General features: G+C 40.8%; 1 protein-coding gene across 3 annotated transcripts in view; it reads right to left on the reverse strand.

The window, feature by feature from the left end:
• FARP2 (FERM, ARH/RhoGEF and pleckstrin domain protein 2) overlaps positions 1 to 23923 on the reverse strand; it is an 80906-nt gene that overhangs the window by 39412 nt on the left and 17571 nt on the right. For all 3 annotated transcript variants that reach the window (XM_075717189.1, XM_075717190.1, XM_075717191.1), the window contains exons 3-8: positions 22473 to 22515; positions 13574 to 13652; positions 11973 to 12070; positions 9654 to 9768; positions 1549 to 1696; positions 74 to 169 (exon numbers count right to left, since the gene is read on the reverse strand). In XM_075717189.1, the coding sequence (XP_075573304.1) occupies positions 74 to 169; positions 1549 to 1696; positions 9654 to 9768; positions 11973 to 12070; positions 13574 to 13652; positions 22473 to 22515 (579 nt within the window). The remainder of the gene's footprint in view (positions 1 to 73; positions 170 to 1548; positions 1697 to 9653; positions 9769 to 11972; positions 12071 to 13573; positions 13653 to 22472; positions 22516 to 23923) is intronic.

Consider the following 23923-nt stretch of genomic DNA (forward strand, 5'->3'; position numbering starts at 1 on the left):
CTCTAGAATTTTTCATAATAAGTATATGTATTTTTTTCAACACTGACCAGCCTACTATTACAGTAAGACTTACACAGACCTCTGGGTGGAGTTTAATAAGGAATCTTTTCCTCTTGAAGCTTAGTTTACGGACCTTTGACCAGTTGAAGGTATTGATTTTTGTATTACCCTGAATTAAAATGATAACAGTTAAAAAGTTGGCAAAAGTTTCAGAAGTAAGAGCAGCAAACAAAATTCTGTTGCGGGCATACAGACACCTGCATGTACACACACACCACCCCCCCAGGCCATTCTGTTCGATTTTTATTTCTGGTGACAATATTCTCTTAAACAATTTTATCTTTCAGTACAATGATAGCTACAAGCGTGCGATGTCCGTCTCTCTCTGCACAGACACTAGAAAACTGAATGAAAACCTAGAAAACCACATGGGAAAGGAATGTTTCAACCCCATCACTATTCAGGATACTTTATGGTACGAGCAAGACGAGGGTTTCATTTTATTTAACGTGCTTTCCTTTACCTCTGGACAGAACTCTAGACACACTTCTCCAAGCCAATTTTTCTAATTTGGCAGTGCAATATACTGAGGAGCGCTTGCCATACATGCGAGGCATCCTGCCAAGCTCTCTCACTCACAAGCCTTCTTATTTGGCTAAAACCAGACTCTGCCTTCACCCTGCTGCACTACATCAGCCCTCCCCTCCCAGTACCACTGAATCCCAAAGCTTCGGGGAAGGACCCCATCTGCACTCACTACCACAGCAATTCTCCTGTTGCCCTGTATAAGCAAAGGGAGATGAAAAATGGCACTTCAAGAGAAAGACCCAAATGAGCTGAAATGATGGAAACCTCAGGGGTCCTCCCACTGGGGAGGACCAAGAGGAACTGCAGGACTGCAGTGGCTGATGCGTCTCTGAAGAGAAGCTGCCCCGCAGTTAACAAAAGAACAGGTAAGACACAAAATGAACGAAAAATGAGTGCCCAAATGGAAATACTTCAGTAGGTCGGCTGCCTCTGTTTTGGGGGGAGGAAAATAATACAATTGCATTCATAAACAGAACTCTGATCACTGCATCACTTATTTAATACAACAAAAGTAGCAATTCTAAGTGGTCCAATCACTTCAATGAAACAGCATTTCTATATGCTAACAGCAATATTATCCCAGCAAAAATACACTGTAACATTAAAACAACGGAATCTGAACCAAAATTCCAGGATTACCCTGGAACCTGTTCCAGGGCTGTACCAAATGAATTGATGATTTTCTCTGAACACATACATAACTTTCAAACAGACAACAAAAGACCTTCTACTTTGGTGTCACTGTTGGTTTTGTGGGTTTTGATGCTCTTCTCTCTGCACCAACAAAGGCAAACTGCACCAAACAATATTTTGGGGGCTTAAATGATACTGTCTTGACCATAAACATGTGCTAAGTTTTAAAATCATCAGAGACACCTGAAGTTAAAATGAGAGGCTTACTCCCAAGACATGCTAATGGAAAAACAGACACACGTACCCAGTCTGCTCTCCCCACCTTACCTGGAATACCAGCACACCCATGTGTGAAACAGCTAGATTAATTTTGGTGCCCTCACGGTCAGATGCAAGGTGAAATCTGATGCCATACATCTCCAGTTTCCGAGCAATTTCAAGCACTTGAAAGTCTGATTCAGCAGGAGTTTGACCCCTATAGTGAGGAAGAAAAGTTTTAAGAACAATTTGATTCTACAAGATTGCCAACCTGCCTAATGCACTGAAGTCTTAACTCTGGCACTAAATGAGAATTTTCTATCTCATCTAGTTGGGCAGTTTCACTCCAAGTTAAGTATTACACTGAAACTTTTGTAATAGGGGCAATATGCAACGGCAGATGAGCAACCTAAAATGCATCCCATAGACAGACACTGAAATAAATGTTAACTAGTTGAGAGCTTTTTCAGTTTAGAAACAATGAAGCTGAACAAATCAGAATTGAATCCACAGTGCTCCCCCTTCTGCTTGCTTGTATACACATTAATATTAACCAGATAAAAAGTGAGAGATGAAAGAGCCGCACAGCCAACACAATAGAAACAAAGCAAATATTGCAACAGCATGACCCATTTCAGGTAGGGTTTTGGGACTACTTCAGAATTATTACGCTAGTACTATTGGGTGCAATATACTCCTCTGGTCTTTCGCTGTATGATTTCCTCCTTGCCAAGGAATCCAGAAGAGGATTTTAAAAATGTTTTTTGAAGTACGATCTGCTTTTGAAATGCTTTGAAAACAGGAGGAAGATATACACTCTATGAAGCACCTCCTTTTTGAGTGTGCACAAAGTCCAAGCAAGCAATACAGAGACTATTACAGACTCTGGCACACATCCATCACAGATTCAGCCTTCGTTTATTTCTCCACGAGTATGCTGAAGACAAACAACTGACATTTTGTTTTCCTGCATGACAAAGCAGTCCTGTATCTTCTTTTTCTTTTCCCCCCATTTTTCTCCACGAGTGGGAGTGTACTGGATTACAGTGCATTTTTCAGCTGGCTCTCAGGAACAGGAGGGGTGCGCACAGATCATGCATCCGGGCTCATCAGCCGAGCCAGAGCAGAGCAGAGAGCAAGTCCACAGAGCCGGATAGGTACAGTGCCTGAAACACCTCTTGCCCAGGACACAGAAGGCAGTGCAGAGCTCTCATGTCACCAAGACACACAAGGTCCAAGACCCCAAAATACATAATTTCACAAGCCTTCAAATGATCTAGTGAAGCACTGGTACTTGTATTGACAAAGACCTTTTCCGTACAAGTCAAAACTGTCTGTATTGGTTCAGGGGTCCTGACAGGGGTTTTAGGATATTCCAAGAACAAACCAATGCTGCTGTGGAAAGGAAGGAGTTCTTGCTCCAATTATGCTGTAAAGTAAAAAAAGTCCTTATGACAAACACAAGCCTGTAACCTGACTAAGGTAGTCTCTGAACTAAAAACATACTGCAAGACAACACTACCAGCCAATTTTAGACATAAATAGGGTCCAGGATGACTAACTAGCTAAGGCAGGAGACCCTTCTCCCGTGCTAACTGCACAGAAACACAAGCAGCACAGGACCTGCCAGGGCACTAGGACCAGTGAGGCTGTGAAGCAACCCCTTCACTCCTACTGAAGATGATCAGAAATAATAAATATTATGTTACTTCCAAGCAAGTGCTGCACAAGCCACCTACACTAATGCATTGATTGAATTGTTTCTGCAACATGCAAGTTCACTAGGATAAACGTAATGGTACAAGGAAGACACAGGAGATAAAAATTTATTATTATTCTGTCTACACCAACTAGTGCTGAAACCAGCTTAGATTCCTGCACACACAAAGACAAATTTTAAAAATCCTGTTTTCCAAGAAATGGCCTTCCTTCCATAAATCTGTATTTAATTTCACTAAAACAGATGATAAACTATTTGTAGCAAGATCTATTTTCACGTACTGTGTAGTGCCAACCACAACATCGGTAGTAAATAAATTCTCCTTACTACCGTGACTTGCCTTTCTAGGCATGCTCCTTAAAAATACCTCTACCTAATACTTCTACCTACCTATAGTCATGTTTTAGATTAAACAACTTCTTTGCTCCATATAGATTTCTTTTAAATATAAATTGAGAATATTAAAGTGAATGATTATTACATTTGAATGTATCAGAAGCAGGGATGACAGCAATACATATTAACTGCATGTAGGAACTGTCTTTAAAATTCAGAGTCCAATTATGAAACTTATTTAGTATGCTAACACTTTAAAAATGGAAATTGTTAGAAGAAACAATGCTTCTATGATTCTTAGTAAAATGCTCACAAACATACACAAAAATGCACTGAGAAAGTACGCCTGAACACACATACATTTGACGATAGGATTTCAACAGTTTTCTATTGCCTTATTCATTCTGGAGGGGAAAAAAATAATAATCTAAACCACAGGAAATCCAATTTTTTTTTTTTTTTTTGCAACTGGAGAAAGCAGAGATTCAGTGAAGTTCCTAACTTCAAGTTCAGCCCATATTACAACCTTATCCAAATGTCAGTATTATATGACCATGTATGTATAAAGGGATTGTAAAGAACAAACAGAGGAACAAAAATCTGATTTCAAATGGAAAAAGAAATGCCAAACTACACAGAGAGTCTTGTAGTTGCATTTCTACCAGCATTACCACCACATGTACTAGTTATGTCTAAGAGCTTAAACTGGTAAAACAGATTTCTCTTCCCCTTACTGAAATGCGTAATGCTGGAATAAGTGGTTTTATACTGGCTTTAAGTGTTACTAGCATTTCTTCCATAGATTCCTTAACTATGTCTAAATAGCTGAAGTACCATGGTTCCTGTTTATTAAACATATGCAAGACAGAAAAGGTAGATCATAGATATTAATTTTGGCCACAGCTTCCTGAGTTACATGCCAAGAGCACTGTGTGTAACTCCCACCCACACTAATTCCTGCTGCAATTCTTCTGAACAGAGCGACATTAAGAATGAAAGTGGTGCTTTGTCTTTTAAAGAAGATGCTAAGGATGCTAAGGTTGCTTGGAGGTTGGGAAGGGGGGTTGGGAGGGAAGGGAAACAAAAATTAGGACAAAATGGCAATTAGAAAATTTGAGCTATATAGGACTAAAAATTCTTCATAAACAGTCCAGTGTAACTGACACAGAACCACTGACAGTTATCTTACCTTTCATTAGATATGATCCAAAGAACAGCGCATCTCAGAATAAAAATAAATAATAATTTTAAGAGTTCTTATGCACACAACCTGCCTGTACCTACCAAAGAAGGAACAGCCTTGAGTGGGGAAAGCTGGGAGCGATGCCAGGCAGCTCATGCTGCACCACAAACAGTTACAAATGAGAAGCAGTTTCAGAGTAATTGCCCTCAGATGTTTGCTGCAGACTAAGCTGCACAGACCAGCCTGAAAACAATCTGGTCTAATTTTGTTCATCCATTAAGCAGATAAATCTACTTAATCCTCCCCAGGTCAATGGACAACAGACTATCTTTTACAAGTATTTTCCAGCAAAAACTGCTGCCAATGCAATAGGTTTTAGTGTAAAGGTTCCTTACATACATCCATCTAGACAAATATTGGTTGTGTGTTACAATATTCACATGGCAAATTCAAAATAAATTATTCAAAATAAATGCTGTTAAATGTTAGGTGATTTACAGAGCATCTAAAACCAGTGATTAATATACAATTTGAAAGATGAAGTGTCAAAACACTGCGTGTGTACAAATTGTTTAGACTACGTAGCAACCTAAAGTTATCGTTTTTTCTAATTTACAAACAATTTAAAGATTTTAAATCATGGACAACTAGGCTAACAGGTTGTGAAAGGACATGAGGGATAACAGTGAACGTAAACATAAATCTATGAAATCTTCTATTTCTTCCCTGATTTATGTGTGTACACACAAACAAAAAAAACACAGCGGTCTGAACACAAGTAAATTATGTTATGTTTAATTCTGGACTACACTCACCCTGCAGCAAGTATTTTACTCATGCTACTTGCAGGAAGGCAGTAAACATTGCATTTTGAGTGTCTGGGGTGCCAGGATTTAACTGCACCACCACCAATACACCATCTTCAAAATATAACCTTTCTTTTTTTATAAACTATAGAAATAAAATAAGTAAAGTTAATTCAGGCTCTTGCTGAAGCAACTAAGTAATGTGCTATACCAAAAATATAACTCATCCTGTTTACTCTTACTACATTTGCAAAGTTAAATATAAAGAACGTATTTCTGTATTTGTGAAAGTAAAAGGAAGTATTTGTAAAAGTGAAAGAAAAACATTAAAAGATATTTAATAGAAAATAAGCTTTCAATCGCCATCTTTCTCAATATATTTTCTCTTCTTTTGATACAGAATGGATTAGATAAACAGATTCTGTTTTATTCAGATTTATGTTGTTCTACCACTTCCACAGTGAAGCAATTTAAAAAAAAAAAAAAAAAAAAAATCAAACCACAACTTTCTAATGTGAAGAGACACTCCATAGTGTCATCCAAAGAGACTGAGCACCCTCTGCAAAGGCATACTCATCCTCCTGCTCCCCCAACTCACACACAATGCCGGAAAGCATCCTGCTGCAACTCCTGCCTGAGAAAGCCAAATCAATGCTTCCAGCTTGATATGACACAGAACCCCCTGTAAACTGGTATATGAGTAAGTGTGTTCAAGGCAAAGTAAGGGCTGCAAAGAAGGAAAACTGAGGCAGAAAGATGATGCAGTAGCGATCTGGAGATGAACGATCCCGCCAGAAATGGGTTTCTTTTCCTGGAGGCTCTGTTTGTATGAGAAGTCTCTGTCAAAAGCAATCATCAGTGAAAGAAAACATCAGTCTGCTAAAGGTAAGTGGGGGAACAATAAGGTCAACTGAAGGGAATAAAAAATGAAAAAAAAAAGCAAAAGTGAAAATATGATGCACAAGGATGATGCGAGAGAAGCCTTTTGTCCATTTAACCACACTACGCATCACCAGGAAGGAGAAGAACGCCCAAGGTCCATACTCCTGCTTGCTCCCTGGAACACAAATGAGGAAAAATGTGTCTGAACTCTGAGAAAACACGGAACCTTCACAACTCCTATTAAAAATGGAAAAGGGTGGCCAATACTCCCTGGGTAAGGGAAGAGTGAAGAGATGTGTAAGGAAGTCAAGATATGTAAGTATTTTTAGGATTGCAGTGCTTCCAAAATTACATCTCTAACAAAAATTTTTCCAAAGGCGCAGAAGGTTTTAAAACATGTGTCCAAGGCACTCAGGTACTGCTAACATTCGGTTGTAACCTTTTCTAACCACATGCCTCAGCTTCTAATCTTACCGTTGTTTGAATGTACACTTCTATAACATTGCTTTAAAAGAAGATTTGCAATCGTTTTAACAATATGGCTGTATTAGATGCAATTCTCATTAAACTAATGAAAAGTACGCTTATGAAGCAAGGAATCATTTCCCGTTAACCTTCCGCTGACTTCTTCCTGACAGGCAAAAATACAAACTTTCCTTACTGTAAAGAATGATTAGAAGTAACTTGTTTGAAAAAAGCTCAAACCTAATTAATAAAATTACTAGTCCCTGACTCACTCAGAAGACAGTCACGACCTCTCCATCAAGAGAAGTAAACCAAGAAAATTCCCCACAAGCAGAAGCAACTCAGTCAGATCCAGGCACATGATTAACAAAGGGCTGTTCTATGCATGGTCTGGATGTACTTATCCCAGAAGTAAAAAATCCCACATTTCATCTCAAATTTGAAAGCTATCAGCCTATACTGCATGATGTCATCAAATCCCTTCATGAAGCCGTTTGCAGCCTTAAGACTCCACAGCATCTTGCAGAAGTAAGTTTCATAATGTCATTACAAACTGTATGAAAAGGATGTTCCTCCTTTTCTTTTAATTTGCTTTGCAGTTACCACCTAATTGTTTCAGCACTTCTTTTGACATGAGAAAAATAATGAAATATTTCTGTGCAATTAATGGTTTCCATCCCCCAGCTACCTTCTCCCAAGGTGAAGAATCCCAGCACACATTTTAATTTACTTCAAAATTACTTCAAATTACTTCAAAACAACATTTGGTTTGTTCCTTCATCATTTCCACATGCACCTCAAAGGTTCAAAAGCAGAAAAAAAAGTAACAAACACCCGATTTCATCAAGAATCAACAAATCTGAAATTCCATCAGTACTGATAAATTTCACTACAACTGAAAATGAGTGGTCATAAAAAGCAAATAGTTAGTTACTGAGATTCTCAGGAACTGATTTTCTAGTAATACAGGATGTGTCAGCCTTAAACACATATGCTGCCCTGAAAAACCTCCTCGTTCTGTCTTAAAAGAAAGTCAGTCAGCAATAATCCCTGAGTTTACCCACACAGAACAAAAGGAAAATTTAAATTTCTAATATACTATTTGGATTATAACGTATAACCATGCACAATGAACTGTGGTGTGGATATTCACAACGAATAAAAGCACTTCAAATTGCTAAATCCTAATGCGCAAGGTCTTGAAAATTACTGAAAAGAAAGCAAAATCAAACCTCTATCACCATTTTATCAAACACCTTCTCTTGATGCAACCTGTCAACTCTGAGAACACCACAAGCGAGGTTAGGACCATTACGGTGGGTACTAGTCTGAAAATTCTCAGTGATATTAATATTAAAGCCTAAAAGAATGAAGCTGTGGCAAATACAGATCGCGCAATGCAAACCCTCATCTCCTGAGTAGTATTTTGGTCACAACAGTGCCTCCCTGTAGGTTGACTTCTCTTTCATGAGCACCACGTTGACTGTCTGCTCCAAATCTTCTTACTTATCAAAATATTTTATGCTGCACACATCGAGTGGATCTTCACTTTTTAAGACCAGCCAGATTAGGCCGTAAAACACACAACCTTACTGTACACTGAATGCGTACAGTTGGAGAAACGGGCATTTCAAATAATAAAGGATTCATTTCTGCAGTTCCTGACTGTGTGTTGGAATTAATTTTGTATTTGTGGCAAATAGTTTCTTTGTCCCTAATAAACAAAGGAGGAGCGGCTGAGGGAACTGGGATTGTTTAGCCTAGAGAAGAGGAGGCTGAGGGGAGACTTTATCGCTCTCTACAACTACCTGAAAGGAGGCTGTAGCGAGGTGGGTGTTGGTCTCTTCTCCCAAGTAGTTAGCAATAAGACAAGAGGAAATGGCCTCAAGCTGCGTCAGGGGAGGTTTAGATTGGATATTAGGAAAAATTTCTTCACGGAAAGGGTAGTCAAGCATTGGAACAGGCTGCCCAGAAAGGTGGCGGAGTCACCGTCCCTGGAAGTGATCAAAAAACAGGTAGACGAGGCACTTTGGAACATGGTTTAGTGGGCACGGTGGTGTTGGGTTGATGATTGGAATGATGATCTTAGAGGTCCTTTCCCATCTTAATGATTCCTAGTTTTTACTTTCATTATAAGTAATCCAGCCACCAAGCCAGGAAACATGAAATTGCTACTATAGCCTTAATTGGTTTAGTGGTGGACTTGGTAATGTTAAGTTAATGGTTGGACTGGATGATCTTAAAGGTCTTTTCCAACCTAAACAATTCTATGATTCTACAAACTTTACTGATTTCAAAAATACTCCAGCTGTAAGGTAAGGTTTTGCATGAATTCTGATTAAAGTTATTTCTCCCCCACTCCCTCCATCCTTCTCCTTTTCCTTTATGCTTAATGAGTACAGAATGAGTACGATGCAACTGATTTCTAATTATTTAGACAAAAGCAAGACCTATGCATTTGACGGCAAGCTGAACTTAAACTTTGTAAACTGGAAATTCTGAAGAATGATTTTGCCTAAAACCATTATTACAAGCTCATGATAGCTTTCTTTGGTATGTTATTAAAGGTACACCAAAAAATCACTTGAGAAAAACTACTGCCCAACAACTCTGTCCTAACTATGTAACTATTGCTACAGCCAACTTTTCTTGTTAGATGTAAATGGTGTTTAACTTACACAATCTTAACATCATCCTAATGCACAGCTTGCTCGACCTCCACCAAGCAAGTCCATCTGCTCCCCACGAGTATACATTAGGGTATACATTAATCCTCACTTACACATGCTTCCTGTGGAACTCCAGAATCTTTCCTTCAATTCTTTCCTGGTTTGGCAAATACTGGTTTGTTTTAAGGTGTTCTCGATCCTCTGATTCACTGAAATCCCCTATTTCGGCTATTACAGAAAACAAAACAACGTTAGAATAAGAAGAAACAATGGAAAGGGAACAATGACAGAAAATACTTGGTAAGGAATTACGCAGACCCCAAGAGCCAGAATGTATTTTCCTTTAAGTGCTTCAAATTTGTGCATTATGCTTTGTATCCAGTTTCATTTTACACAATATTCACGTTTATCCTAAGCAGACTTCCTGGGGATTATGGCAGTATTTGAACATCATTTGGAAAATTTAGATGTCTTTATGGTCAAAGATGTGAGATTTGTAGAAGACCCATGAGGTGGTCGAAACATTTCTTCCTCACAGATACCCCATACCAAACCAGCGTATTTCAATTCAATTTTTCTAAATACATGTGAAATAGTTATGGACAAGCCTACTTGGGAAGAGGGCAATTAGATTTTAGGAATTGTCCAAAAATAAATAAAGCGATATTATGTGACTATAAATTCACACAGCACCTATATTTTGAGTTTTGGCCTCCCCTTCACATATTTGTGCCTTTCAGAAATGATGCTTTGGATTTAGGAAGAGATTTACAGAAGAAAAAAGCATGAATCAAAAGTGTGGAACAGCTTCCATCTTATGAGACATGAAAAGACCAGAAGTTTTTGGCTTGGAAAAGAAAAGCACAAGGCAGGCAGAACATATGGCAGATGTATATGAAAATTACAAGTTGAATAAATAAATTTTTTAAAAAGTTATTTACTTTTTCTGATAATAAAATATGAAGTTACAACATTAAACTAAAATGCAAAAGTTTTAAAAAGACAAAAGGATGTAAGTTATCCTACAAACCTCCCAAAAACTAAGCTGTGAAGCTCATTATCATGGAAGGATGCCAAAAATATAAGCAAATTCAAAAGTCAGACAAATGCATGGAAGCAAAGGTCATCAAGGGTAACTAAACAAAGAGATGCGGAGTCAATCTTTGACTTAGAAAGGCCACATGCAAAGATTATGGGATGGATGCAGCAAAGGAAGTATCACCATATGCTTGCTCCGTTTCTGAGGGCTTCCCCATAGCATCTGCTACCAACTACTGTCAGAGAAAGGAGAGTGGACTAAGTGAGCTAATAATCTCATCCAAGGCAGCTGTTCTTAAAAAGAACAGAGCAGTATCCTGTTTAAAATCAAGCCAGCATACGAAACAACAAGAAAAAAAAAAAAATGAAAGGCACTTTTGTAAAGCAATTTATATTAAAAATAATCATATTCTTTCTCACTTGTAATTTTCTAGTAGGATAGAAGCAAGCTAACCAAGGCCAGATGCTGAGATTTGCTCACCAGCTCCACACTGCACTGTGGAATGCAGAACTTATGCTGGAAAATCATGAGCAAATTTTAATTGTGTCACTCACTTGATGGCACACACACAAGATAGATTTGCTCTTCCAATAAAATCACCATAACTAATATTACTATAGTTGTATTATTATATTACAATGCAGACTTATATAACTAATAACTATTTAACAGTGCATGTGTGAGGAGGTATCATTTAACAGCTTTTGTTTCAAGCCAGGCAGAAAAACCCATTTCTGCAGCTCAGGTTACAGATTGGTAAACACTGTATCATTTGGCTGCTGCTCGAACTGATTTGGTGTCTGAACCCACTCAAGTTTTTCAACCTGCTCATCTTAAAGGCCACGCTTTTAGGTCTTTAGGTGCTTACAGATGGAGCGAGCAGCAACATGGGGTGCTTTCAAACCAATTTCTTTCCATTTCCATTTGCATTCCCAGCAAGGAGGAAAGCTGCTGGCAACCCTGCTGTTGAACTTGTTCTGGCATGTTTCTAGTTTTATTTCAGCCCAGTCTCTATACACGTATCTCCCCCCAGCCACAGGGAAATTGAGAAATGAAGCCAAGGAAGCAAGGAGGTAGATGGGAGCAGCTGCCTGGAAGATGAGGAGTGCTAGTGACCCAGCTTGCAGAGCCAGGGAAAACACAACACGCAATGGGTTTGGTTTCGTACAGACTCCAAGAAGCCAAAGTTATCTCGCACATAAGCACCGCTGTTCCTCACCACAGCTAGCCCTGATGATAATCCCAGTGTTCAAAATCAATGGGTTTACTGCATATACAGAAGGAAACACCGTGAGATAGAAAATGTTTTTAGTTACCAAAAGCTTCTGTATGCTATTTAGCTCCGGTTAGCAATGGCAACACCACCCAATGTCACCACAGTTGAGATACTCACATTGCAGAAGATGAGAGACCAGAAGAGCGGCCGTATTGTCGCTGCAGGTCAGTCGTTCCTCTGCCAAGTCTCTCTTGATTTGCAATGCAAACAGGTACCTGAGAGAGTTACAAGCACCCAATTTAGAAGTACCACCTTGACATGTGAAAGAAAACAATTGAGCGGTATTTTATAAAACCACCATCTCCTAATTCTTCCCCTCTCCAAAAACAAGATAACACAGAAGCCTTGCTATCAAGGACAGCCAAATCAAACCAAACAACCTGTGACTAATCCAGTGCAATTTATCAGCATAAATGAACATGCAGGAACAAGGAAGCAGAAGGAAAACCATGCTTTTAACAAGTTTGATTTGTGAAGTAACACAGCAGCTGTAATTTTTAGCTGGAAAGAAACTTAATGAACACGTCACGTGATTTTATCTATTAGAACAAGGATGGGAGAACATCACTGATTCCAATATCTTGTTAGGAAAAATAAGGAGCATTTCTGCTAGCACTCATTTAATTTACTCAGTGGTTGTATTTTCCAGTACTAAAATGTTAGAAGCCTACAAAGACAGTAAATTAAATTTTCTTTTCTTATACTACTATACTCATTTAACTATTTCCCAAATCACTTGCTAGAGGGGAATAGATTTCTGTTTAACAGGTTTTTTTGTAACTAATAAGCTGCCTGCAAAACATACAAGGATAGAAGAAAAAAGTGGCAGCCTTGAAAGTGCTGATAAGGACTGATTTAGTAACCTAAATCAATTTTAATATGTTTTTATGAATGTAATGCTGGTAAGTCTTTTGTGCTTTCTTTTTTACCTGAAAGAAGGTGCAATAAAGACTCCAGTAAATTGGCAACAACTCATTACTATAAACCTTTGAACTGACAGACTGATCAATATTCTTTACCAAACTACACCCTGAATGAGAACAGTATTTTTTTTTTAAGAATTGATTTTAAAGTATTATGTATCATATACTTGAAGCAAAAATATAATAAAAGGTACACATGTGGGTTTTTTTTAAAAAATTTTAAAGTACTCTAAGTAAGTATTAAAGACTTCTATAAAGTATGCTCTGTTTTCTGCATATCTGGCTGAGCTATCTTGGTTTCTTCAATACACTCACAATAAAGTGTACATATCATTAATAGCATTATGAAATACCTAGAGCTCTAAGGACAGACCATAAAGCCACAATAAATGCTCCATAAATAGACAAAACCAGCAAAGTGTGTTTGCTAGTTGTAAAATATTTAAAAGTGTGGACTTCAGAAGTTTAAATGGTAAATCATTTATCAAAATAAGTACAGATTATTTTATACAGGTATTGTTTATAAATATGAGTATTTCCTCTACACCCTGTCTCTTTTGACACTGTGATGTTTGTCAAGCCTTAACCTGCACTGGTTTCTGTTTTGAAAATACTTTTTCCGATAACATTCATCTGCCAACATGTGTCTGCTAAAACTGTGACACTAATGAAAAGCACTTTTTCGCACATCTTCAGTGTAAGCTTTGTTTGGAAACACATGCAATGTCCTCCTACTCTTACCTTCCTTTTGTTTCAGTAGGTAATGCAAATTATATTCTTCAAAAAATACTTTACCTAGTGTATTCCTCCTGCAACTGACCCGGGTCTGGAGGGAAAAACTTTACAGCTAGACGAAGCATTGTAGTCTTTGGTCCTATAAGAAAAGTTAGTCATTTCACAAAAAAAATCTTGTTCATATTATGTTTTCCAACATGCACGGAAATGCAATGCACATGAAGTCTAACAAGCTTTGTGCTTTCCAGCTAACCATAGAGGGCCTATGAGGTACAGATTGTCCACCTCAACAGAGATACAGAGGATAGTTTTCAGAGGAACTATCTATACCACTTCCAAGGCAAGTCAGCAGTCTGAATGCTGTAAAAATAGTTTTGTGCAACATGAAAGCTATGTACTGCAAAGCAACTACCTGAGCTGCATACGAAGGCATCACAGATGACCCAGTGACAGGTTCCTAGAAGGGAACAAGGGTGGAGATGCACCCCACAGAATCTCCCAACATCAGCCACCACCAGAGGTGTTGATGAGCTGAATCCACGAGTCTGGCTGCACCCAGCTGGCTCCCCGCAGAGATAAAAGTGCATTTGCAACCTGCTCCTGGCATGCCTGTTAATACCCATTTCTTCCCATTTTTAACACTGTTCTTGTCAATCTCAACAACAGGGAGAAAACTAATTTAATGTTTAAACCTAAACAGAATCCTAAGTAACTATTTGAAATAGTCCAAAACGCTCTGTGTAACATTTTACAACAAGAAAACCCAACTACGACTGGACCACGTTAACAGCTTTACTGTCATGACTCAGACTGCTGAACTGGCTAACTCGATGCCCACAATCCTGTTTCACCAGTATTTTTGGAGCAATACTACAGGGTACCACAATTGCTTACCATGCCACGACCAGGCACCACTGTTCTGCTGTTGTTTTTCCTGTCTTAAAGCAGACAAGGCTGAGTATTTTGCACGCAGTCAGAGCACTACACAACCTTTGGTTACAGAAGCCTACTGAGCACCCATCTCACATTTATAGAATCATAGAATCGTTTAGGTTGGAAAAGACCTTTAAGATCATCCAGTCCAACCATTAACCTACACTACCAAGTCCACACTAAACCAATCAAGGGTAGACTAGACTAAACCATGTCCCAAAGTGCCACATCTACCCGTTTTTTGAACACGTCCAGGGATGGTGACTCCACCACCTCTCTGGGCAGCCTGTTCCAATGCTTGACTACCCTTTCCGTGAAGAAAGTTTTCCTCATTTCCGACCTAAACCTCCCCTGGCACAGCTTGAGCCCATTTCCTCTCGTTCTATTGCTAACTACTTGGGAGGAGAGACCAACACCCACCTCACTACAACCTCCTTTCAGGTAGTTGTAGAGAGCGATAAGGTCTCCCCTCAGCCTCCTCTTCTCCAGGCTAAACAATCACTCAGCCGCTCCTCATAAGGCCTGTGCTCCAGACCCTTTACCAGCTTTGTTGCCCTTCTCTGAACACACTCCAGCACCTCAGTGTCTTTCTTGTACTGAGGGGCCCAAAACTGGGCACAGTATTCCAGGTGCGGCCTCACCAGCGCCGAGTACAGGGGGACAATCACCTCCCTGCTCCTGCTGGCCACACTATTCCTGATACAAGCCAGGATGCTGTTGGCCTTCTTGGCCGCCTGGGCACAACTGCTGGCTCATGTTCAGCCGACTGTCTACCAACACCCCCAGGTCTTTTTCCGCCAGGCAGCTTTGCAGCTACTCTTCCCCAAGCCTGTAACGTGGCATGGGGTTGTTGTGACCCAAGTGCAGGACCCGGCATTTGGCCTTGTTAAACCTCATACAGTTGGCCTCAGCCCATTGGTCCAGCCTGTCCAGGTCCCTCTGCAGGGCCATCCTACCCTCCAGGAGATCGACACTCCCACCCAATTTGGTGTCATCTGCAAACTTACTGAGGGTGCACTCAATCCCCTCATCCAGATCATCGATAAAGATATTAAACAAGGCTGGCCCCAAAACAGAGCCCTGGGGAGCACCGCTCATGACCGGCTGCCAACTGGACTTAACTCCATCTACAACTACTCTCTGGGCTCGGCCACCCAACCAGTTTTTTACCCGGCAAAGACTACGCCTGTCCAAGCCATGAGCTGCCAGCTTCCCAAGGAGAATATTGTGCGAGACGGTGTCAAAAGCTTTGCTAAAGTCCAGGGAAATGACATCCACAGCCTTTCCATCATCTACCAGGCGGGTCACCAGGTCATAAAAGGAGATCAGCTTGGTCAAGCAGGACCTGCCTTTCATGAACCCATGCTGGCTGGGCCTGATCCCCTGGTTGACCTGCACTTGCCTGTTGAGTTCACTCAAGATGAACCGCTCCATAATCTTCCCCGGCACCGAGGTCAGGCTGACAGGCCTGTAGTTCCCCGGGTCCTCCTTCCGGCCCTTTTTGTAGATGGGCTTCACATTGGCAAGCCTCCAGTCATCAGGGACCTCCCCTGTTAACCAGGACTGCTGATAGATGATGGAAAGTGGCTTGGTGAGCTCCTCTGCCAGCTCCCTCAGGACTCTCCGGTGGATCCCATCTGGCCCCATAGACTTGTGAACGTCCAGGTGGCATAGCAGGTCATTAACTGCTTCCTCCTGGACTATGAGGGCTCCATTCTGCTCCCCATCCCTATCCTCTAGCTCAGGGGCCCGAGTACCCTGGGGATGACTGGTCTGGCTGTTAAACACAGAGGCAAAGAAGGCGTCAAGTACCTCAGCCTTTTCCTTGTCCCTGGTGACAATGTTCCCCCCGAAATCCAGGAAAGGATGGAGATCCTCCTTGGCTCTCCTTTTATTGCTAATGTACTTGTAAAAGCATTTTTTATTATGTTTTACAACATTGGCCAGATTAACTTCTTGCTGGGCTTTTGCCTTTCTAATTTCCTCCCTGCAGGACCTAACAAGATCCCTGTACTCCTCCTGAGTTGCCCGCCCCTTCTTCCAAAGGTGGTAGACTCTCCTTTTTTCCCCTGAGTCCTCGCAACAGCTCCCTATTCAGCCAGGCCGGTCGTTTTCCCTGCCAGTTGGTCTTACAGCACACAGGCACAGCCCGCTCCTGCGCCCTTAAGACTTCCTTCTTGAAGAAGGCCCAGCCCTCCTGGACCCCTTTGCCTTTCAGGACTGCCTCCCAAGGGACTTTCCCAACCAGCGTCCTGAACAGGCCAAAGTCTGCCCTCCAGAAGTCCATCGTAACAGTTTTGCTGCCCCTCCTCTTTACATCGCCCAGAATCGAGAACTGTATCATATCATGGTCGCTAAGCCCAAGATGGCCTCCGACCATGACATCTCCCACAAGCCCTTCTCTGTTAGTAAACAGCAGGTCAAGCGAGGCACCTCCCCTGGTAGGCTTGCTTACCAGCTGCATCAGAAAGTTATCCTCCACACACTCTAGGAACTTCCGAGACTGTTGCCTCTCTGCTGTGCTGTATTTCCAGCAGATGTCCGGCAAGTTGAAGTCGCCCACGAGAACAAGGGCTAGCGATTGCGAGACTTCTGCCAGCTGCTTATAGAATGCCTCATCTACCTCTACATCCTGGTTGGGTGGTCTATAGCAGACTCCCAACAGGACATCCGCCTTGCTGGCCTTCCCCCTCATCCTCACCCATAAGCACTCTGTACAGTCAAAACACTCCCTAACATACAGAGCCACCCCACCACCTCTCCTTCCCTGCCTATCCCTTCTGAAGAGCTTATAGCCCTCCAGTGCAGCACTCCAGTCATGAGAGTCGTCCCACCACGTTTCCATGATGGCGACTATGTCATAACCATGCTGCTGCACAACGGCTTCCAGCTCTTTCTGTTTGTTGCCCATGCATTGGTGTAGATGCACTTGAGCCGGTCTATCGATTTCACCCCCAACGTTGCCATGCTGCCCCTTGGGCTCCTTACTAGCGGGCCCGTTTATATCCCCTTCCCTCTTCAAACCTAGTTTAAAGCCCTCTCAATGAGTCCCGCCAACTCATCAGCGAGGATCCTTTTCCCCTTTGGAGACAGCTGATCTCCATCAGCCACCAGCAGGCCCAGTGCCGTGTAAACCTCCCCATGATCGAAAAACCCCAAATTCCACCGATGGCACCAGCCTCTGAGCCACCTGTTAATCAGGTGAGTTTTCCTGTTCCTTTCAGCACTCTTAACTGCCACTGCCGGGACTGAGGAAAACACTACCTGCGCTCCCAATCCTGCCTAATCACCCCAATGCCCTGAAGTCCCTCTTCATTGCTTTAGGACTTCTACCTGTAATCTCATCACTGCCCACCTGTACAACCAGCAATGGGTAATAATCGGAGGGCCTCACGAGGTCAGGGAGTTTCCTAGTAATGTCAGGCATCCCCCAGACAAGAGTGCTGCTCATCCACTGCAGCCCCATGCTCCACTGACAGCATCTCCACTCAACTGCAACAGATTGAGACATGTCCCCAGTGTGCACCTTCCCACGAGGAGTGAGGTCAGCCCACCTTGAGCACATGGAGCCGCAGAAAGGCAGGTCAAATTGCAGAAAGACAGACCTCCTCTAAAAGGCAGAGGAAGACCTGGGAAGGGAAAAACTGCAACCCCTCTTCTTGCTAGACTCTTCTCCTCTGGGTGCTATTGGCAGGATATCCACCTATTTCATGACCTGACTGAACCTCAAAGCCAGCCCTGCTTACGTGTCACCTCCAGAGGTGCCTTCCAGTCCCAGCCACTCCAGTGTACCACTGCTGTTTCAAAGCAAGCTTAGCCAAATTAAAAAAAAAAAAAAAAAAAAATGTTTGAGCCTGTTGGTAAGCACAAGCCAGTCTGCTTTAATTTATTTTAAGCATCAAGTTCTCTTAAAGCTTGACAAAGCCCAATTTAACCGCATCAACCCTGAAGTATGCTGATTTCTTCTGTCTGGAATGCCCGATTCCCACATCCCAAATGTTCCTCCGCTCACTCACCCTCTCATTTGCTAATGGGAGAATAACAAACTTTGCTTTCTGCCAAGTAGCTGGGAGAACTAACTCTCAGACTATCACAGCTGTCAGAAGAGCAGCTCCCAGCCTCTGATCCCAGAATTACCAAAGCTTAACCAAAAAAACCCAAAAGCTGAACTAAAAATCCTAAAATCCTCATTCTAATTACAGTGTAGTATCTAGAAATGAAAGGAGGCTGGAAATGACACCATATAAAGATACACAAAGGTCACATTTGGCAGAGACTAAAACCATACTAAGGATTTTATAGTTCTTGAGACACACCAAGTGAGGAAAATAAAACTTCACATCAAATTTCTGAAAATACTCTAAGCCTTTGGAAGACCTTCACAAGGTTAAGAACAGACCTGCACATTACTCACACTAATCAACTGGAAAGTATTGCTTTAGGAGCTATTTTGACAGTGTTCCAAGCACCACTTACATGAAATGATAACAAATATTAAAAATTAAAAACATAATGCTGCATATTTGCTTCTGTAGCACTACTCCTCCTCTTTTTGGGTTTTTTTTTTTAATCTTGCCTTTCCTCTACGAATAAGTCCTATTCTAATTAGGAAAAGAAACACTGGGCCAGTCTTAACCAAGATGCAGAATTTATTGTAAGAAGCCAAATCTGAGCAAAACCAAGAACAACAGAAAAAAAGAAGTCAGCAAAAATTACCCATGCATTTACGATGAACACAACAACCACTGGCAACACCTCAGAGAAGGTACGCAAATGCCAACCTGAGACTGCACGCCTGTTAGGAAGCCTGTTTGGATCTAAACTCCTTGCCTTCTGGAGTGGTTCAGTAGTAAAACTGGCTGCATTCATTTGAAATTAATCAAAAATAAAATCCTTATCATAAAACAAAAAGTTCTATACATCTCAGAATAGGTCATTAGCCAAGCCTAATTTGAAGTAAATGCTAATAATCCAGATCTTTTGTTTTTAGAGAGCATGTTAAAGACTCAGAACTGCATGCCTACAGTTACACAGCAATCACCATCAACATAAACTAACAGGTTTGAGCTGTATAACCTTAAAGTCCATGGTAACACCTAACATTCCCCTACTGCTGGACTAGAAGTTCCAAGGTTAACTCCAAAATCATTAAATTCTAAAAAACCAAACTAAACAAACAAAAAACCCAACCCCCAAAAACAACAGAAAAGAACCTCAATGAAACTTTTTTAGGTGAGAATATAGGAAACTATCATCCATCCATGCCAAGTTCAGGCATTGCTTAACAGCATGAGCAAACTCATCAAATCTCATTCTTACAGAATTTTGCTTTCCCTTGGTGTCGTAGTTTAGCCCCAGCCAGCAACTAAGCACCACGCAGCCGCTTGCTCACTCCCTCTACCCCGATGGGATGGGGGAGAGAATCGGAGGAGTAAGAGTGAGAAACACTCCTGGGTTGAGATAACAACAGTTTAATAATTGAAATAAAGTAAAATAATAATGATGATAGTAACAATATAATAATAATAATAATAATAATAATAATAATAATAATAATAATAATAATATACAAAGCAAGTGATGCACAATGCAATTGCTCACCACCTGCCAACCGATACCCAGACAGTTCCCAAGTAGCGATCGCTACTCCCCGGCCAACCCCCCAAGTTTCTATACTGAGCATGAGGCCATATGGTATGGAATAGCCCTTTGGTCAGTTTGGATCAACTATTCTGGCTGTGCCCCCTCCCAGTTTCTTGTGTACCTGGCAGAGCATGGGAAGCTGAAAAGTCCTTGACTAGCATAAGCAGTACTTAGCAACAACTAAAAACATCAGCGTGTTATCAACATCCTTCTCCTACTAAATCCAAAACACAGCACTATGCCTGCTACTAGGAAGAAAATTAACTCTATCCCAGCCAAAACCAGGACACTTGGGAAACACCCAGCAGGCACACCCAGAGCAGGGGCACGCAGAAGGGAGCAGACTGCCTCTTGCATGCATCACTGCCAGGCTAGCCTGCCCGCATCTAGCTGCTACCTGCCGCCCCCAGGAGAGCCCAGGCAGAGGGGCACTGGGGAAAGGCAGCCTTGGCGTGGCCGGTGAGCGTAGAGGCTGAAAGGAGGGTAGATGTGGTATAGCCTTGCGTAGCTGTATTATCAGATGTAAACATCTTCCCATTATTGCAGCTTACTTAGCCCCGTACTTCTGAAATGTCCACATTATCAAGCAGTTATATTAATTCTCCTCTTAAGGCTTTGTATTCAGCAGTACTGTCAAACAAGTTCTTAGGAAGATGGTCCTGTGCAATCATATGTCAACTACTGGATTCAAGGAAAGAACAGCTTAAATTACTATGCATGCAATTAATGTTTCAATTATAAACATTTTCAAGGCTTTCTACAGTCATACCTCATTTCAATTTTAAAAACAGCAGGATGCCAGGAAGGGATTCAACTAGCATAAAAAGAAAAAAAAACTTTACAAATTTAAAATTTATTTCAGAACTTGAACATGTGCCAGACAACTGACTGGTGTATCCTACAGATTAAGATTGAAAAACATTTAAAAGAAATCTTTCGGTGTCAGTGGCAACATAATGTGGGTGGCAGACCACCAAGCAGCAGACCAGCCATAAATTTTAGCACATCCCCATGGTTTTAGACAATTTTAGAACAATACATGTACCATCAGGGAACACCCAGCCATCAGCGTATGGTCTAAGGGCAAGATTCCCCAATTTATACAGTATAGAAGAGGATAGAGGAGTAACCAAGCAGCATCATAGACCTGTGGCCCGTCAAATCTTTTGACTACAACGTAATTCCTTCCAGCCAGGAGCACTAGAAAAACAAAACAAGCCTAACCACATGGAGTACATAAAATGATGGCACTCCAACAATTTGGTTTTTTTTGGGGGGTGGGGTGGGTGCGGAATAGAGAGTGAAAGTATTATATATCCTCCTAAGGAAGCCTTCTTTTATAGCTGGTTTGGCACTTATGCTTAAAAAACAGTGTCGGTAAAAGTTAAAACCATGACCTTAAAGTTAAAAAATCTAGCTAGAATTGGCGATTTCTTATTTTCTGGCAATCAGTTTTAGGCAGAAGAGTAACTAAAAACTACCTCCTGGTACTAATTTTCAACATTTTTCAATTAAGATTTTGGAAGGAGTAGGAATCCACTACACCCTCCAGATCTTGTTCTTCCACAAAGCCTTTACAATCAGAAACAGAAAATAAGCAAACAGCTTAACCCTGTTCTAAGGGAAAAAAAAGTTTGATCTAATCTTTCAACATCAAAAGAACTAGCATACTGTATTCTTCAATTATTTTTAGCATTTAGAGTGCATCTCATATTACTTTTTAGGTAGCATAAAGCAAAGATAGCATCGCTATTGCAACCTCCTCCTGGCCGAAGAGCAGAAACAAATTTCACAACTGAAGCGAAGAGGACTCTGAAGCTGCAGTCACCCACCAGGTCGGAGATCCCTACCTCTGCTCTCTTAGCAAAGCTGTTCCTGAGCACATTGGAGAGAGTTTTTGAGAATGAGATGGGAATACCCACCTCACTGAAATTCCCTGCATGTCAGCAAGCTCTGAGTGCAGCTTTTTGCAGCCCTTCTGAAAGGTGTATCAGCGCTCAGACAGGATCTCATGACTGCAGATGCTACCTCCTCCCATGCAATGGGTGCAATAAGCCAGAATATTCCTTTTTCTTTCCATTGTAAGACAACACAACACTGACGGGAAATGTCATGTTTCACTTAAACGTAACACCAGCTGACCCAATCTATCTAGATACTTATCAGAGAGAAACAATAATTCTTTCAGTAAGTTTCCATTCCACCCACCACATACTACATATTAAAAACGTCAGGTTTGCATGCCCAAACAGGAATCACTATCACCCCTACCAAGTACCAATTTTCAGGGAAGCATAACCAGTAAATCAAGTAGCAATTGTGAAAGCAACCCACATAAAGCAGATGCAAATTAAGGAAAACTTCCCTTTTTAAAAGTACTTACTCCGTATTTGTTTAATAACAGGTTTCATAGGTTCCAGCCAAATCTGAAATTAAAGAAAAAAAAAAATTACAAACTGACATTCATATTTGAATACAATATGAAAACATCAAAAGTAAATTCAAAGAAGGCAGTAATTTATGAGTATGCATTTCTTCCTCACTGTAGTAATGCAGCAATTCCTTTGGTTAAAAAAAAAGTGTATTTATCTATTTGAATTTACATTTATCATGCATCAATAGAAAAAACACAGATCCATGCTTAAAGCTCATCTGGACAGAGGAAGAGCCAAGTCATCAAAAGCACGCCACCACTGCCAAGACAGAAATCATGTCAAAACACACGACTGTACACAGGAGCCAGGCTACAGCATTACAGAAGGTGTGGACAACATGACAAGGCCCAACTTTTTTTCCCTTCCATGCTTTGTCATTCTCTCTTATCCACCTACTTAAGTATTTTTACTCAATATTAATTTCCCACAGGTTTTTCTCTTTTGACAAGCACATTTTAAACTAAAGACTACTGTTGTTCTAGTAAAAGGAGTATCCATAAAACTAATGCAAAGTATTCTGGATGCTCAATTTTTTTTATTTGGTTTGTTTTTTTTTTTTTTTTTTACGCCTCCACACAAAAAAATGTAACAAGACCATTATGTTTGGTCCTTACTAGTTACTTCTCTGTCTGAGAGTGTGCTGAGGATTTTAAGAACCTTATCAGATGCAGAAACACTTTGGATGCTTTGCAGAAGAAACGGAAACTAAACAAGCTTTACTATATTTCCTCGGCTCAAGAGCAGCATGTATTAGCGCTACTAGCATTCTCTATGTTCTCAGTCATATTTTCTGTGTGTTATTTTTTCTATATTTTCATGTTTTCTAAAAACTAGAAAAAGTAATAGGAAAAAAAAATAACGAAGACACAGTTTTGGGAGCATTTTCTAGTTCAGAAGCCACATTGTCCTCTTTGCAAAGCACAGGGTAAGCAACTAGGAGGCTTACAGAGTGTCAGCATTTATGTAGATCAATGATTTAAAAAGCTTGCAGGTCTATATGTCTGCTGAGGTTTATATTTATTAGAAAGAGGTTCATAATGACGCCTCAGGGAAATTAGCTGAAGACTGAATTAACTGAAGATAAACATGAACACTACCAAAACTGCACATTGCAATATGACTTCAGAAGTACTCCATATACTACACTTTGAGTTGGATGTTACCCCTTTCAGAGGGAAGGAGGATTTTATTTATGTCCCTGAAAGTGGGAATATCAGCAACTATTTAACTGCTTTATACATTTTTTGAGATTTAACAAGAAGTAGAATCTGATTCCTGCTCTCTGCTTTATTAGTTGTGGTCGATCTGGTCAGTGAAGCAGATTTACAAGAATCAAAGAAAGAATCCTACAGAAGACTCCAGCAGACTGAAACTTTTGACACTGCAAGCAACTGTATTC

The sequence above is a fragment of the Pelecanus crispus genome, chromosome 9 (assembly GCF_030463565.1).
Source record: "Pelecanus crispus isolate bPelCri1 chromosome 9, bPelCri1.pri, whole genome shotgun sequence".
Taxonomy (NCBI): domain Eukaryota; kingdom Metazoa; phylum Chordata; class Aves; order Pelecaniformes; family Pelecanidae; genus Pelecanus; species Pelecanus crispus.